The sequence below is a fragment of the Mustelus asterias genome, chromosome 11 (genome assembly GCF_964213995.1).
Source record: "Mustelus asterias chromosome 11, sMusAst1.hap1.1, whole genome shotgun sequence".
Classification (NCBI taxonomy): Eukaryota; Metazoa; Chordata; class Chondrichthyes; order Carcharhiniformes; family Triakidae; genus Mustelus; species Mustelus asterias.
Window position 1 is genome coordinate 105,627,263 of NC_135811.1, and position 17,714 is coordinate 105,644,976.

The window sequence follows — 17,714 nt, forward strand, 5'->3', positions numbered from 1 at the left end:
TTTCTCTTTTGGTTTCAGATTCCAGCATCCGCTTTTAAACCAAATAAGTTATTTATTGCCAAACATGGTATTTGAGAAACATAGAAACTAGAAGCAGGAGTAGGCCTGCTCCACCATTCATTTTGATCATGGCTGATCATCAAATTCAATATCCTGATCACACCTTACCCCCTTATCCCTTTGTCTCTTTAACCCCAAAAGCTATATCTAATTTCTTCTTGAAATCAGGCAACATTTTGGCCTCAACTACTTTCTGTGGTAGTGATTTCCACACATTCACCACTCTCAGTGAAGAAATTTCTCCTCACCTCAGTTCTAAAAGGTTTACTCCTTATACTGAAACTATGATCTCCTAGTGCTGCACTCCCCCACCATCAGGAACATTCTTTCTGAATCTACCCTGTCTAACTCTTATGGAATTTTATAAGTTTCTATGAGATCCTTTCTCATTTCTTCTAAGCTCCAGTGAATCTTGTGCTGCACAAAAAAAATTCACTTTAAAAGTAAAATAAAAATGCACAGACATAATGAAGAACAGTTTGGAGCTCAGGACTTGACCTATATTTAAATTAAAATTTCTGGATTGTAAATTGAAATTGGTCCCTTTTCAAATACAATTAGAGCTAGCAAGAGCAATTGTTGTTATACTAATTAACTGCCCAAAAGGAACTGCCTAATAATTGGTTGAGGATACGATTGGGATATTGTGATAAGTACAGACTGAGATAATCAAACATTCCACAAGCTACAACGAGACTGCTAACGCAATGACAGCAGCCTGATATTTATAATTATCAGATGCTGAAACATTGAGCTAGCAGCACACCCAAAACACAGAGCACACCCAATGTGATTCACTAGTAGAAAGGCTACTGGAAACCTGCATGCAGCTGATTATTGTCCTGTGCCTGGAGGATTCCAAGAAATGCACTAGCCATATGGCACCTCTCCCAAACAGAGAGGGAAGGCCCTTTTTCACCTGCACGATGACATTTTTTGTTGACTGCCAACTGAATTACACTGAAAGTTTGCACACATTACCACAAAACCTTTGGAATGAAGATAAATGCACGACAGTGATTACAAATAAACATAAAATCAAATGGTTGTCTTTTAATATTTTAACTCACCTGTTTTGAATTAGGGATATTACTTGAGAATATGTCTTGCCAATTATACTTTCTGCATTCACCTTCACAATACGATCCCCTAAGGAAAACAAAATAGTAAAATTTAAAATGTTTTTTTAAAGATACAACTTACTCTTTTGTTGAGTCAATATTGTTTACAAATTGGAGTTCAAAGTGGAAACAGTAAAGTTCAACAAAGCTCATTAACTATTATAAAGGTTCTTTTATTTGTATGTCTATAGTTGGAACATTACTCATTCTCTACACTAAAGCACAGTTACATCCTCCTCATACCCATACTATACAGTTGCGTCACCATCTTCTAAGATGCTTATGTTACTCTATTAAATGCACGAAGTACATTGAACCGAGAATTTCAAAACCTAATTTCTCACAGACAGAACCTCCATCATAATTGGTCCTCTGATCACTCATCATTTTTCCCCCCTCTCTGAAAAGCCCATTGCATGTGTTGGAAGCACGCACCAGCAATTGTGTAGTCTTTTTAAAATTAATCTTATTTTGTCAGTGGCACAGTTCAACTACAGCACCAACCACTGCGTGGCTGAGTGGAAAAGGTGACTTGCTCCTTGTCCGTTTGCAGATACTTTTCAGCTAGCCAATGGATGTTACGACAGTAGTTTAGAAGGAGTTACTTTCCCATTTCCTCTCTCCTCGCTTAACTATGTTTGAAAAAAAAAGGGCCTGCACCTTTCATGGGGGATGTCAACATGTATCACAGTCAGTGCATCCTTTTTGAAGTGTGGTTACTACTGTCATTTAAGAAATGCTATGCATAGCTAGGTTGCATAAATAACAATTAAATAAATCACCAGAGTATCTGATGGTTAAGGGATAAATGCCAGCCAGAACACTGAAGAGAATTCTCTTGCACATCTTTGAATAATATCATGGGTGTTTGTTATGTCCACATCGGGAAGGCGAATGCAGCCTTTGTTTAACAACTCCTCCGGAAGATGACACTACTGACAATGCAACACTCCCTCAGTGCTGTACTACATTATGTGTTCAAGTCTCTGGAAGGGGATTTAAACCCACAACCTTCCAGGCCGGCACGATGACACAGTGGTTAGCATTACTAACTCACAGCTCCAGGGAAATGGGTTCGATTTCAGCCTTGGGTGATTGTGCAGACTCTCCCCACGTTTGCATGGGTTTCTTCCAGGTGCTCCAGTTTCTTCCCACAGTCCAAAGATGTGCAGGTTAGGTAGCTTGGTCATGTTAAATTGCCTCTCAGTGTCCCAAGTTGTGTAGTTTGAGGGATTAGTGGAGTAAGTGTTTTTTTATTCATTCGTGGGACATGGGCGTCGCTGGCTGACCAGCATTTATTGCCTATCCCTAGTTGCCCTTGGAGAGCAGTTGAGAGTCAACCACATTGCTGTGGCTCTGGAGTCACATGTAGGCCAGACCAGGTAAGAACGGCAGATTTCCTTCCCGAAAGGACATTAGTGAATCAGCTGGGTTTTTCCGACAATTGACAATGGTTTCATGGTCATCAGTAGATTCTTAATTCCAGATTTTTAAATTGAATTCAAATTCCACCATCTGCTGTGATGGGATTCGAACCTGGGTTCCCAAAACAAACGTGGAGTTATGGGGATAGGGAGTTGGGTGGGCCTGGGTAAGATGTTGGAGAGTCGGTGCAGACCTGATGAGCCAAATGGCCTCCTTCTGCACTGTAGGGATTCTACGATTCTAACTCAGAGTCTGACCACAGACAAGACCTCTCCAGATTCTTCAGCTGGTATAGCCAATGATTTGTAGTTGGAAACATTACACTGACAAATGCGGATTAATTAAAGAAGCCAGCATGGATTTCTTAAGGGAAAATTGTGTCTAAATAGCATCCTGTAGTTTTTTTTTGAAGAGGTAACAAAGAGGGATGATCAGAGCAATGCTGTTGATGTGACTTCCAAAAGGCATTTGATAAAGTGCCACACAAACTTCTGAGCAAAGCTATAGCTCAAGAAATAAAAGGGACAGTAGCAACATGGATTCAGAACTGGCTGAGTGACAGAAAACAAAGAGTAATGGTTAATGTATGTTTTGCCAACTGGAGAAATGTTTGTAATGGTGTTTTTATTTTATTCATTTATGGGATGTAGGCATTGCTGGATAGGCTGGCATTTTATTCACTGTCCCTAGTTGCCCTCGAGAACCATGGAACCCCTAAAGTGCAGAAGATGATGATTTGGCACATCGAGTCTGCACCAACTGTCCGAAAGGACATCTTATCCAGGCCCTAGATGGTAGTGGCTGTGGGTTTGGAAGGTGCTGTCTAAGGAACCTTAGTCAGTTTCTACAGTGCACCTTGTAGATGGTACACATTGCTGCCACTGTTCATCGGTAGTGAAGGGATTGAATGTTTGTGGAAGGGGTAGCAATCAAGTGGGCTGCTTTGTTCAGGATGGTGTTGAGCTTCTCGAGTGTTGTTGGAGCTGCACTCATCCAGGCAAGTGGACAGTATTCCATTACACCCCTGACTTGTGTCTAGAGATGGTGGAGAGGCTTTGGAGAGTCAGGAAGTGAGTTATTCACCGTAGGATTCTTAGCCTTTGACCTGCTCCTGTAGCCACAGTATTTATATAGCTAGTCCAGTTCAGTTTCTGGTCAATGGTAATCCCCAGAATGTTTATAGAGGGGGATTCACCGATACTGATGTCATTGAATCTCAAGCAACAATGATGAAATCCTCTCGTGTTGGAGGTGGTCACTGCCTAGCACTTGTGTAATGCGAATGTTACTTGACACTTGTCAGCCCAAGCTTCGATATTGTCCAGGTTTTGCTGCATTTGGCCATGAACTGCTTCAGTATCTGAGTTGTGAACAGTGCTGAACATTGTGCAGTCATCATCAAGCATCCCCACTTCTGACCTTATGATAGAAGGAAGGTCATTGATGAAGTGGCTGAAGATGATTGGGCCTAGGATTCTACCCTGAGGAACTCATGCAGTGATCACTTGGAGTTGAAATGATTGACCTCCAACCACCACAACCATCTTCCTTTGTGCCTGATGACCAGCTTAATGACTGTCCTGGTAAGTAGGCATATTGCACCCGTGTTTGAGGCTCTCCTAAAGAGGTGAGTAGCCATATCTTCAAGGACTATCCCATGATCCAATGGATCTATCCACAGACACTGGGGGAGGAAGGGAGGGTGTGGGGTGGATAGGTGATCTGCATCAGCCTGGACTACCAGAGGATAAAAGAATCATTGCAGCTGCTAGGAGAGTGAGTGCACGCATGAAGGAAGCTCTCACTGTGGGTGCTGACCAGCTGAATGTTGAGGGACTGGAAGTCCTTGTTGTTGATGAATTGGACCAGCCTACCACTAGGTTCCTTGGATGCTTACAATAATGCCCTGGGGGAACCCAACAATGGCTGCAAAACCCAATGCCCTCTTTGCCTGTGAGGCCTCAAATAGCATTAAATTAACATTGTCCAGCTCTGGCATATGGAGTTTCAGTGATTTTAAAAAAAAGAATTGTTCATGGTATATTAACACTGTTGGCAAGATCAGCATTTGTTGCTGATCGGCCCTCACCTAATTGTCCTTAAGAATGTTCTGGTGAGATGCTCTTTGAACCACCGTCGTCCATGTGGTGTAGCTACGCCCATAGTGCTATTGGGGAGGTTGTGCAAGGATTTTCACCCAGTGAAGGAATGGTGATATAGACCCAAGTCAAAGTAGTTCTGTGGCTTGGAGGTGGTGGTGTTTCCATGTGACTACTGTCTTTATCCTTCTAGGTAAGAGAGATCGCAGCTTTGGAAAGTGCTGTTGAAGAAACCTCAACAAATTGCTGCAGTGCATCTTAAGGTGGAAATAGAGTGGTGTGCAATGTTGCGAGATATCAAAGTTGATCCTTGGAAGGAACCAAAAGTGAGGAAGTTCAAAGTCATAGCAACTTTAATGGCTACTGGCAGGACATAGTGACAGGTGTTGTCAAGTACCCAGCATTAAGGGCACAGAAGTGTGGAGATTCAATGTCCTACGGCACTGGGTTTTGGTCACCTCCATGTAGCTTCTTCCTTGGTGGTAGATCCTGAATGCGGAGGATTTGGCCTCTGGGTCCTTCCTTCCCCTTGTTTCTCTCCCTATCATCCTGATGCCCAGGCCTCCGCCCTTCCTATGGAGAGTGCCACCCATCAATGCCACTGTGCCCCTTTGTGCTCAATTAGTTGCCAATTTGTTGTTGGTTGCTTTGCCTCCTACTCCTTTGCCCATGTGATACCAGAGGGTGACAACTCCTCACTATCTGCACAATGCCAAGACACAGTCGCCCAATGGATGAGTCCCCTTCTACACTGTTCAAACTTTAATTCCCCCACGGCAATTCCCCAGGGTTGCCATGACTGGGTTCCCACTCTGCATGTCTCCTTTCACCTGATCTGCCCCAGACACCATGCTATCTGCTGTGCCCCTGTGAAACACTCAACTCCCCCAGAAATCAAGCAAGGATAATGATTCCACATGACCCCTGCCCTAGTAAACATGGCTGGTGGTGGGAATGGCATTGCAAGCCCTGCTTGCCAACCTGAGTTGAACACAGAATTGAGGAGTAAGAGCAGACTATTCAGCCCTTCAACACTGTTTTGCCATAGTCTCAACTCCACTTTGCCGTCAAAGCTGTCCAATTCTGCCATGAATAAATTAAATGACTCAGCCTCCACTGCATTCTGGAGAAGAGAAAACATACGAACAACACAGAGGAAAAATTCTCCCAATCTTTATCTTAAACAATAGACCTCGTCATCTTAAATTGTGACCCCTGGTTCTAGTCACACAGACAAGTGGAAACATCCTCCTGGTATCCATCATAGCAAGTTCCCTCAGGATCTTTGTGTTTCAATATGATCACCTTTCATATTTCTAAAGCCCAATTGCAATAGGCCCAACCTGTTAATAAGCTGCCTCGCCATCCCATGGAATGTTTGAGGGGCCCAGGGGTGCCCCAAGGGAGCAGGAAACACTGGAGGTTACTCCAGGACCTCCCATCCAAGAGACCCGGAAGTCCCCAGACCTTCTGAATGCCCCCTTCCTTATACCAGTGCATCTCATGGGCAGCAGACTGGACAGTGTGGCACGGCTGCATCCGTGACACAAAGTTGGCTGAGGTCCCCCAGAGGACACCCACCAAGGCCATCAAAGGCCACAGGGCTTTGAACACAGCAGATAGCCACCAGCTCTGAGGTGCATCCTCGGTGGAGGGGGTCAGCGAGACGTAGTGTCAGGCCACATAAGATTAAGAAGTTGTAGGGTCACCAAGAAGGCACAGGTGCAGGCAGACACTTTAGTTAGGGATCATCATTAAAGAATATTATACCCCAACGCCGCAACTCCTCTGCCTGTGACCCATCTCTCACAGGGAGTTTCGTACTCCATCTGTACCCATAGAAGCATCGAGCGTCGTACAACACAGGAAAGGCCCATTGGCCTTTTGAGTCTGCACCGACAATAACTACCACTGAAGTCACTCCAATTCCATTGTCCAGCACTTGTTTCATATCCCTGAATGTCATTTAGTTCAAGTGCTCATCCAAATACTTTAAAAAGGTTTTTGGCCTCCACTACCTTCTGAGGCAGTTGCCGTCACGACGCCTCCTGATCAGTGAACCTTGCAGCAATGAGGCCTCCCAGGACCTCCTGGCGTGCCAGACCTTTGCCACCGCCAGTCCCCATCCTTTGGGTCCTCTTTGGCCTCATCTTCCACACCCTCCTGGTCTGCCTCAGAATCCACCTATTCCTCCTCCTCCAGAATGTCACCCCACTGCGTCAGGTTGTGGAGCACACAGCAGACCACCACGACGTGGGAGACCCTCTGGGGGCTGTACTGCAGAGCACTGCCAGAGTAGTCCAGGCAGCAGAACCGCATCATGAGCAGCCCAATGCACTGTTCAATGACAGATCGAGTACCAGCTGGTCCTCATTGTAGTGGGTCTCCGCCTCAGTCTCCGACCTCCACACTGGTGTTATCAGCCATGACCTCAGCAGGTAATCCCTATCCCCCACGAGCCATCTTGGCAACCTGGGGTGATCCTCAAAGACCCTAGGGATATCCGAGTGCCCCAGGATGTAGCTGTCATGCATGTTCTCTGGATAGCGTGCACACACCTGCAAGATGTTGAGGAGCTGGTTGCACGCAATTTGGATATTCGGACAGTAGAACTCCTTGCGGCTGATAAAAGGCACTGAATTATTCCATGGGGCTCACAGAGTGAAATGCATGACATCTATGGCTGCCCTGCACCCGAGGCAGCGAAGCCTGCAGCCCGGGTATGTGTTAGGCCTGTTCCAGGTCAAAATGGATGTAGTGGGATGCCTGGGTATACAGGGCATCCATGACCTCCCAGATGAGCTTGTGGGCTGATGACTGAGAGTTGCCACACAAGACCCCGCTCAAGCTCTGGAATGATCCGGTAGTGAAGTAGTTCAGGGCTGCTGTGACTTTCATGGCCACCAGGGGCAGGTGTCCTCCTTCCCCACAAGGTGCCAGGTGCGCGTGGGCATGGCACAGGTGTGTCGCACTGTGCCCTTGCTCAGGCGGAGCCTTTGGTGGTTCGGAAGCTCATCGTAGGACATGCGATTCCTGTACAGCCAAAGTCTCCTTCTCTGCTGTTGTCTGCCCTGCACCTCCCCACCCAGGCAGATGGGTGGCCAGGTGGCCCTAACTAGCAGTCCCATGTTGTTCTGGTGCGCTTCCAGCTTGGATTGGCCGGAGATGTCTGTCAGCCACCACAGCAGCAACGACAATTACTGCCAGCTCAATCCCAACATTCATGGTTGCTCTGGGGGAGGGAGAATGAGAGAGGAAAAGACAATCCATCAGGTTCTCCAGTCCCTCCCAGCACCCCATATCAACCTGAGTCTGGACACTGACTATCTTACACCGTCCCCGTGCCATGCGCCACATCAATTGGCTGTCGACCGATACCACATTGTTGCCTCAGCAGCCACGGGCGCTGCCAGTGCCACCATATGGTCGCCAATGGCCTCCCACATGGCTGTACCCTCCCTTCACATGGTGAGGTACAATGCCTTCTGAACCCCCCAGTGTGGTTGCGTGGTCGCTGATGTCTGATGCGAAGCTGGCCCCCCAGATACAGACTCCTGACACCACAGACCATTGGTGGAACATGTGGCAGACTGAACTCAGCACTTGACACTCACATAGAGCATAAGTGTGGCTGTGAGAAGGTCCACATTGAGGGAACATTGCAGTATAAACCTACGTGCACCTAGACATATGGTGCGAATTAGCGTCCAGACATGGCATGCAGTGCAGACTATGGAATGTACTCTCTTGACTTCCATGTGACTTGGCCCATTGTAGGGAGCACTGCAGAGTTCATGCAGTGTGAAGAGCAGTATTAATACCTGCCGAGCTCCCTTGATTGGGGCAACAGCTGCCAAACCTGGTGCTTGTAACTGTTAGTGGGACTCAGGATATGATGTCCGCATTAAACCACAGGGCCTTCCCAGAGGAAAGATGGTAGGATAACTAGTATGGCATTGGTGGGATTTGAACTCAACCTCATATGACACCCCTCGGGGATCTTCCAGCAGGCAGGGAGAATGTTCACCATATGGGCCCCAACCCAGCGGCGACTCCCGATCTGAGGATCCCTGGCCCAGCACCCTGGAGGTTGGTGCTCAGCAGCACTCAGCTTCTTGCTCGCAACTGTTGTACCTGAACCACACTTCAAGGAACCAGTACTAATTTGCAAACATGTGACGTGCCGCCGGAGAGGTAGGAACATTTTGGGAGGGGGGAAATGATCATGTGCCAAATTCACAAACGAGAGTGAAATCCAGTCAATCTCATGTTAATCAGCCTCGCACCCTTTCTGGGTGTGATCCGGTTTGTGCCATTAGAAAGTAACGGGACGATTCCAAACTGGCGCTGGATGCAAAACCGATTTTTAGGCTCGCACGCTATTTGCTGGGATCGGCACGATCTATACCAGGCGCAGCAAGGTTGGAAAATCACCCCCAATATTAGAAGAAAGTCCACAGATAGGAATCTCAGCTAGACAGATAAATGGAGCACACCTTTATTCTCCCAATTCATTTCACCATCATTTTTGTTTGCATTAGGTGCAATAAAACCGCATCATAATATACCTGTGGTAATTAGCCATAACAGTTTGTTACAAAGGTCGCATTAAGCCAAAGTCTAGATTTCAACTGAGCAATATTAAAATCAGTGCTGCTGGGTCCAATCAATTCTCAGAAACTTCACATAACCATAGTTTGATTGAAGTAATTCTAATGCATGTTAAAGAATCTTTCACCGAATCCCAATGATACATGCCTGCCCTATCGATTGTACACAGATTGGGTTCAATTTACCATCAGGTCAGCTTCCATAAATGCACAAATAGTCAGGAACTCTCATTTTATTCATTAAAAAAATGCTCACATTGTTTATGGAGATTTGCATAATATGTTTTAATGGAAGTGACAATAACATATTATGCAAATCTCCTTCTATGTGTCTGACTTCCTGCCCTGTGCTGAAAATGCTTTAGAAAATTACCTATTCAAGACTCAGCAATGTGATCATGCAGCTCTGAAAAAAAACTCATCCATTCCCTTTGACTTAGTGCCAGACAAGTTCAATAAAATACTTTAAACTATAGACATATACAGTACTTCAAAGAGAGTTATTATTTCATTTTTCCTTAACATGCTTTTTCTTACTGGGCACAGTAGCATGGGCACTGCCAGCCCTCCACAGCTTCGCACAGGTGACTGTTCTTCATGTACAAGCTCATTGAATGCGAGGAGGCTATTTGACTGTAGGAGACCTAACAACCAAACTTCTATCCTCATCCAATACATAAACGATCTGGAAGAAGGTGTAACTGGGGTGATCAGTAAGTTTGCGGACGACACAAAATTGGCAGGACTTGCAGATAGTGAGGAGCATTGTCAGAAGCTACAGAAGGATATAGATAGGCTGGAAATTTGGGCAAAGAAATGGCAGATGGAGTTCAATCCTGATAAATGCGAAGTGATGCATTTTGGTAGAAATAATGTAGGGAGGAGCTATACGATAAATGGCAGAACCATAAAGGGTGTAGATACGCAGAGGGACCTGGGTGTGCAAGTCCACGGATCCTTGAAGGTGACGTCACAGGTGGAGAAGGTGGTGAAGAAGGCATATGGCATGCTTGCCTTTATAGGCCGGGGCATAGAGTATAAAAGTTGGGGTCTGATGTTGCAGATGTATAGAACGTTGGTTCGGCCGCATTTGGAATACTGCGTCCAGTTCTGGTCGCCACACTACCAGAAGGACGTGGAGGCTTTGGAGAGAGTACAGAGGAGGTTTACCAGGATGTTGCCTGGTATGGAGGGGCTTAGTTATGAGGAGAGATTGGGTAAACTGGAGTTGTTCTCCCTGGAAAGACGGAGGATGAGGGGAGACTTAATAAAGGTGTATAAAATTATGAAAGGCATAGATAGGGTGAACGGTGGGAAGCTTTTCCCCAGGTCGGTGGTGACGTTCATGAGGGGTCATAGGTTCAAGGTGAAGGGGGGGAGGTTTAACACAGATATCAGAAGGACATATTTTACACAGAGGGTGGTGGGGGCCTGGAATGCGCTGCCAGGCAAGGTGGTGGAGGCGGACACACTGGGAACGTTTAAGACTTATCTAAGTTAAGGTCAAACCAAGGATCTTGTGTATTTTTCAGTCCCAAGTTTTGTAGCGTATTAACCAACTGGCAAAAATGGAGCAGCAAAGGGAGTGTGGACAACCAAGAAAAATATTAAAGCATTGTTTTGGATATTTTTCGGGGTAATATAGTGTCACTTTTAAAGCATTATATTGTAGTGTATGTTCTTTTGAAAATAAAGGCTCGTCCTTTTCATTAGTAAATGCAGATTTATACACAAGTAAAGCACATTTAAAGGATTCCACAATAAAATAATTTGATCAATGCCATATTCATTATATTGTTCTCTGTTTGGCTATGCAAATTCATTTATATTATACCATCTTAAATGTAAAAGGTTAGCACTTAAATGGGTCATGTCAAACAGTAATGAGTTAACATCATGTCACTGCAAAGATGTGTAACAAATATTTAGTTCATAAGATGCCATTAATACAAAGGGTTGCACAAACATTATGACCATCAAATGTCAAAAATGCCCGAATAGATAAAGGAACAAAAATTAGTCTTTGTATCTCTGGGTGAAAGAAGAAAAATCAATCAACACTGCCTTTCTTATCCACTATACAACTGGAATAGAATCATAGAATAGCTTTAGCACAGAAGGTGACAATTCAGCCTGTTCTATTTGGGTCGATTCTGTGCAAGAGCAATTCAGCCAATCCCACTCTACTGACGCTTCCCCATAACCCGGCAAATGTTATCTTTCAGATAATTATGTAATTTGGTTTTGAAGTCCTCAATAAAATCTGCCTCAACCAAATTTTCAGGGAATACATTCCAGATCCTAACCACTCACTATCTAAATAGGTTTCCCTCACGTTATCGTTGCCTGTTTTAATCAGTGTCCTCTGGTTCTCAACCTTTTCGCCAATGGGAACAGTTTCTCCCTATCTATTCTGTCCAGACCATTGTCTGAAGTGTGAACATGAGGGTAGGACAGGATTGGATTCACCTCATGTGACCAATTCGAAGTCAAGCCTCATACACAACCACTTAGTGTTATACTAGTGGGTGATTATAATTATATTTCAACAATTAATCTACAACATCACAAAAAAATGATATAAAGGTAAAGTCAATGTTAAACCTTTTCTGCATGTAGTATATGGTCTAACAGCGGATGATGCTTGGAATTTGAGCATTTGCCAGCTTGATTAAGTGAAATTGTCTTTGGCTTAATCATATCGAATGGGGATAAAGATTCACTGTGATTGTGAAGAAATTCATCTTACCTGTACATAGACCAGCTTGATGTGCTGCTCCCCCTTCCTTTACACTTTTAACAAAGATGGTATCCATAGGCTCTGTTCGACTTTTCTGATGGCCTGTGAAGTAAAACAAGATCAGTTTGTAAAGTTATGCTATTTGGGAAACTCTTCATAAGGGTGCTATACAAAAAAGTATTTTTTCAACTAGAATACACCTTCAGCTGATCTTTCATCTGCCTTGGAGATATGTCTTGACTCCAGCTGAATTTTTTCCTATTCTTCGCTGTCATTAGAATGCTAGGGACAACTGCACATTTTCTGCCAGAGAGTCATTGCAGAATCGGATTACAGAACTACTGAGGCACACCCAGGTAGAATCCATGAAGCCTGAAAAACTCACAAAAGTGTTTTGCATCCTCTTTGAGTGCCTATCCATTGCAATATTCTGAGGGTCACTGCACTGGTACACCTCACAACTGACTGAAGAGGTTTCCTTCACCAAACTTTGAATGCAGAGCATAGCAGGTGTCCCTTTCTTCCAATGTTCAAACAAGAAAAGTGGCAGGAAGTATATTTTATGTATGTGAGAGCGCACCTTATCTGCCACAGATCCTGTGTCCCAGATAAAGATTTTGGCAATGAGGAAGTAGTGGGTAGTAATTACAGGATTGATACTGGGTTGAGATGGTACATTAAAGCAAAATTCCCTCGTGATCCACGCTGAAATATATATTCCATACTTGTTCCATTTCTATTGCAAATCTGTGATACAGAGCAACCATCCTTTATTTCCAGTTTGCTGTGATTTAAAATCTTTCCTCATTTCACGTGATATTTATCAGTATTTTGACAATATGTTAATTGTTGCCCCAGATTTTGCAGGACTTTTGGCAAAGATCTGACTGCAACTTAGCATAAGGGCAGGTTAATGTGGAAGTCCTAAAGCTGCAGTCTGCCACTCACTGCTCCACCACACGCTGTACCGTGATGACCCTCCTTAACCCCCAATGCCAGAAATCAGTTGATGTGGCAAGATCCTTCACTTTTCTGCTCTCATATCATTGGTGCAAGCTCCATCGAGGATTACTCTGCTCAATTAGACCAACTGGGTTTTTAATTGCAATCTATCGAACAATAACTGAACAACTGATATAGCCCTGAAAAATATTTATATGTTTGTAAAGTGCTGTTCAATACCTCTATCATAATTAATCACTAGATTTATTGAACAAAATTTGAATAATTTTTGAAGTTTACTTCCTGACATTTGAGTTTCAACCTTCACCCCATGTGTATATCAACATCACAGAATTCTTACAGCACAAGAGGCTCTCCGAATGAACAATTTACTTAGTATCATTCTCCCATCTTCGCCTTATAACCCTGCACACTCTTCCTTTTCAAATAACAATTTAATTCCCTTTTGAATGCCTTGATTGAACCTTATCCATCAATCTCTCAGGTAGCGCATTCCTGACCTTAATCATTCGCTGAGTGAAAAAACTTTTCGTCATGTCACTTTTGCTTCTTTTGCCAATCTGTGCCCTCTCATTCTTGCTCCTTTCATGTGTGGGAACAGTTTCTCCCCATCTACTCTCTCCAGACCCCTCCTGGTTTTGAATATCTCTATCAAATTTCCTTTCAGCCTCCTCTTCAAGGAAAAGAGTCTAACTTCTCCAAACTATCTTCATAACTGAAGTTACTCATCCTTGGAAACATTCTCATGAATCTTTACTGCACTCTTATCAATTCCTTCATATCTTTCCTAAAGTCTGGTGACCAGGACCAGATGCAATACTCCTGCTGAAATAAGTTCAACATAGCCTCCTTTCTCTTGTACTTTACACCCCTATTAACAAAGTCAAGGATACTATATGCTTTACTAACTGCTCTCTCAACCTGTTCGGTCAGCTTCAATGATGCACATATAAATCCAGACCCCTCTATTCCTGCACCCCCTTTGGAGTTGTACCCTTTATTTCATATTTTCACTCCATGTTCTGCCTAACAAAATGAATCACTTCACATTTCTCCTCATTGAATTTCATCTGCCATTCGCCCGTCCATTCCGCCAACTTGTCAATGTCCTTTTGGAGTTCTTGACTATCCTCCTCACAATTCACCATGCTTCCAGGTTTCGTGTCATCTGCAAAATTTGAAATTGTGCCCTCTACACCAAGGTCTAGGTCATGAATATATCAGGAAGAGCAAGATACCCAACACTAATGCCTGGGATACCCAATTACAAACATTTCTCCAGACCAAAAAACATTCATTAACCACTACTCTCCATTTCCTGTCACCTAGCCAATTTCATATCCATGGTCCCTTTTATTCCATGAGCTCCACAAGTCTGTTCTGCGGCACTGTATCATATGCATTTTGGAAGTCCACGTACGCAACATCAACAGCATTGCCCTCATCAATTCTGTTGTTACCTCTTCAAAAAACCAGGAAGATAGTTCAACAAAATTTTACCTAACAAATCCATGCTACTTTTCCTTGTCCATTTGTCCATGTGACTATTGATTTTGTCTAAAATTATTGTTCCTAGATGTTTTGCCACCATCAAAGTTAAATTGACCAACCTGTAGTTGTTGGGCTTATTCTTACACCCCATTTTGAATAATTTGCAATTATCCAGTCCTCTGGTACTGCTCCTGTGTCTAAGGAAGATTGGAAAATTATGGCCTTTGTTTCTGCAATTTCCGCTCTCACTTCCCTCCATATCCTTAGATGCATCTCATTCAATCCCCTGGTGACTTACCAATTTTTAGTATCGACAGCCTATCCAATACCTCCTCCTTACCAATTTTAAATCCTTCCAGTGTTTCAATTACCTCCTCTTTCACCATCACGCAGGCAGCATCTTCTATTCTTGGAAAAGACATGTAATACATCAGCTATTCCCTCTGCCTCCATGTGTAAATTCCCTTTTTGGTCCTTAATCGGTCCTACTTCTTTTACTATTTATATGTCTACGGAATGTGAAGCTACTAAGAAATGTATTTTTTTTTAAATCAGCGTCTCCAGCAGGAATAGGCCCCGCCCCCTGATATTTATTGAGATTCATGCTAGTGCACTCTGCAGTGCACAGAGTGTGGGAGATTCATTTTGAAAATCCCAATGAAAAATACCAGCGGGATTTATCCTAGTTTTTACGCAAATTCAGCACTTAGAATTTTTTTGGGAGAATCCCACCAAATATTTGGGTAATTTTAGTTCCCTTCTCTGCAATCTCCTTGCAAATTCTTTCCATTAGTTGGTGGCGTATTGACTACATCGAGCAATATAATTGCATCTTTTTTGTTCCTTAGCTCCAGCCAAGTAGATACCCTCTCCCTCCAGCACTGCAATGCTCTCTTTAATCAATGTTGCCTGTCTTCCCTCTTTTCTTCCTTTCCTATCTTTCATTAATACTTTGCATCCAGAAATATTTAACACCCTGTCCTGACTCCTTTGAGTGAGGTTTCTGCAATGACCTCAACATCATATTTCCACATGTCAATTTGCACCTATAACTCACCAACCTTATTGACCAAACTCCATGCATTCACATATATGCTCATTAACCCTGATTTACATGATTACTTTCTTCCTTACTCTGCCCCACCTAATAACATACTATTTCTTATTCCAGTGTTATCTCCCTCTCTCTCCCAGTGTTCTGTGCAACTTGGTATTCCCCTCTGATATTATCTTCTAGTTCCCACACTGCTGCCAAGTTAGTTTAACCAGTCCCCAGTAGCATTAATAAATTGTCCCAAAATAAACTGCCCCACTTTCCTCTTCTTTTCCTTTGCTATCTTTCCTCAATACTTTGTATCCAGGAATATTTCCTTGTGGACAGCATGGTGGCACAGTAGTGAGCACTGCTTCCTCACAGTGCCAGGGACCTAGGTTCAATTCCAGCCTAGGGTGACTGTCTATGTGGAGTTTGCACATTCTTCTCGTGTCTGCGTGGGTTTCATCTGGGTGTTTCATCTGTGGATTCCTCCCACAGTCAAAGATGTGCAGGTTAGATGGTTTGGCCATGCTAAATGCACGGGGTTACAGGGATAGGGCAGAGAAGAGACCTGGGTGAGATGCTCTTTTGGAGAGTTGATGCAGACTCAATGGGCCGAATGGCCTCTTTCTATACTGTAAGAATTCTTTAAAGTTTATTAATAAGTGTCACAAGTAGGCTTACATTAACACTGCAATGAGGTCACTGTGAAAATCCCCTAGTCGCCTGTTCAGGTACACTGGGGGAAAATTTAGCATGGCCAATCCACCTAACCAGCACATCTTTCAGACTGTGGGAGGAAACCAGAGCACCTGGAGGAAGCTCACACAGACATTGGGAGAATGAACAAACTCCGCACAGACAGTGACCAAGCCGGGAATTGAATCCGGGTCCCTGGAGCTGTGAGGCAGCAATGCTAACCACTGTGCCATCATGCCACATATCGTACTGGGAGTAATCCTTACCAATTTGAGGTTCTGCTTGCTAATTTCCGACTTAGCTCCCTAAATTCTGGCTGGAGGACCACATTCTTTCTGCCTAGGCCATTTGTACAAAAGTGTCTGACAACTGCTGGTTGTTCACACTTCGCCCTTATGTACTCTGCAGCTAGTGACCTCCTCGACCCTGACACCAGGAGGCAACACACAATCATGGATTCAGATCTATGGCCACATAAACACCTGTTTATTTGACTATCAAATCACCTATCACTATTGCTCTTTCAATCTCCTCATACGCCCTAAAAAGCTGAGCTATCCTTGGTGCAATGGACTTGGTTCTAGCCACACTCCCCAGATGAACCATCACTCTCATCAGTATTCAAATCCGAATACAGGTTGGAAGTGGGATGCACTTAGGGGACTACTGCACTACCTGCCTTTTACACTTGTTTATCTGGTAGTCGCCTATTTTTTCTCTCCCTTAAACTGTAGGGGACCATGTCTATAACGTGTTATCCACAAAGGTCTCAACCTCATGGATGCTCTGACATAATGCCAACTGCTGCTCAAGTTCCAAAGCTCAGAGCTCAAGCTGCTGCAACAGATGCCACTTCCTGAACAAATGGTTATCCAGGACACTGAAAACGTCCTGGAGTTCCCACACAGCATCGAATGTGCATTTAGATGTTGGATCAGACTGCTTTTCCTCTGTTAGTTAATAACCTTGCTACTGCCAATAAATCTTGCTACTAATAAACCTTACTAATAATCATAAGTCCCACCAATAACCTTATCCACAACCTTAAACATTCACTCCCTCCATCACCGACACACAGTGGTAGTAGCAGGTACCATCTACAAGATGGCACTCTAGCACCTTGCCAGGGCTCGTTCGACAGCATGCTCCAAACCCATGACCTCTACCACCCAGCAGGACAGGGGCAGCAGATGTATGGAAACACCACACCCTGCAAGTTCCCCTCCAAGCCACACATCATCTTCAAGTGAACCAGACCACCCTTCCTTCACTGTTGCTGGGTCAAAATCCTGGAACTCCCTTCCTATCAGCACTGTGGGTCTTCCTACTACACACAGACTGCAATGGTTCAAGAAGCCAGCACACCACCATCATCTCAAGGGCTATTAGGGATAGGCAACAAATGTTGGCCTAGCCAGTGATGCCCACACACAAAGAAATAAAAAAAAACCTAATTAGTAGTAATAAACC

At 44.0% G+C, this 17,714-nt stretch overlaps 1 protein-coding gene across 3 annotated transcripts in view; it reads right to left on the reverse strand.

The window, feature by feature from the left end:
* LOC144500763 (rho GTPase-activating protein 23-like) overlaps window positions 1–17,714 on the reverse strand; it is a 369,135-nt gene that overhangs the window by 124,013 nt on the left and 227,408 nt on the right. For all 3 annotated transcript variants that reach the window (XM_078224177.1, XM_078224178.1, XM_078224179.1), the window contains 2 exons: window positions 12,065–12,157; window positions 1,131–1,209 (listed from right to left, as the gene is read on the reverse strand). In XM_078224177.1, the coding sequence (XP_078080303.1) occupies window positions 1,131–1,209; window positions 12,065–12,157 (172 nt within the window). The remainder of the gene's footprint in view (window positions 1–1,130; window positions 1,210–12,064; window positions 12,158–17,714) is intronic.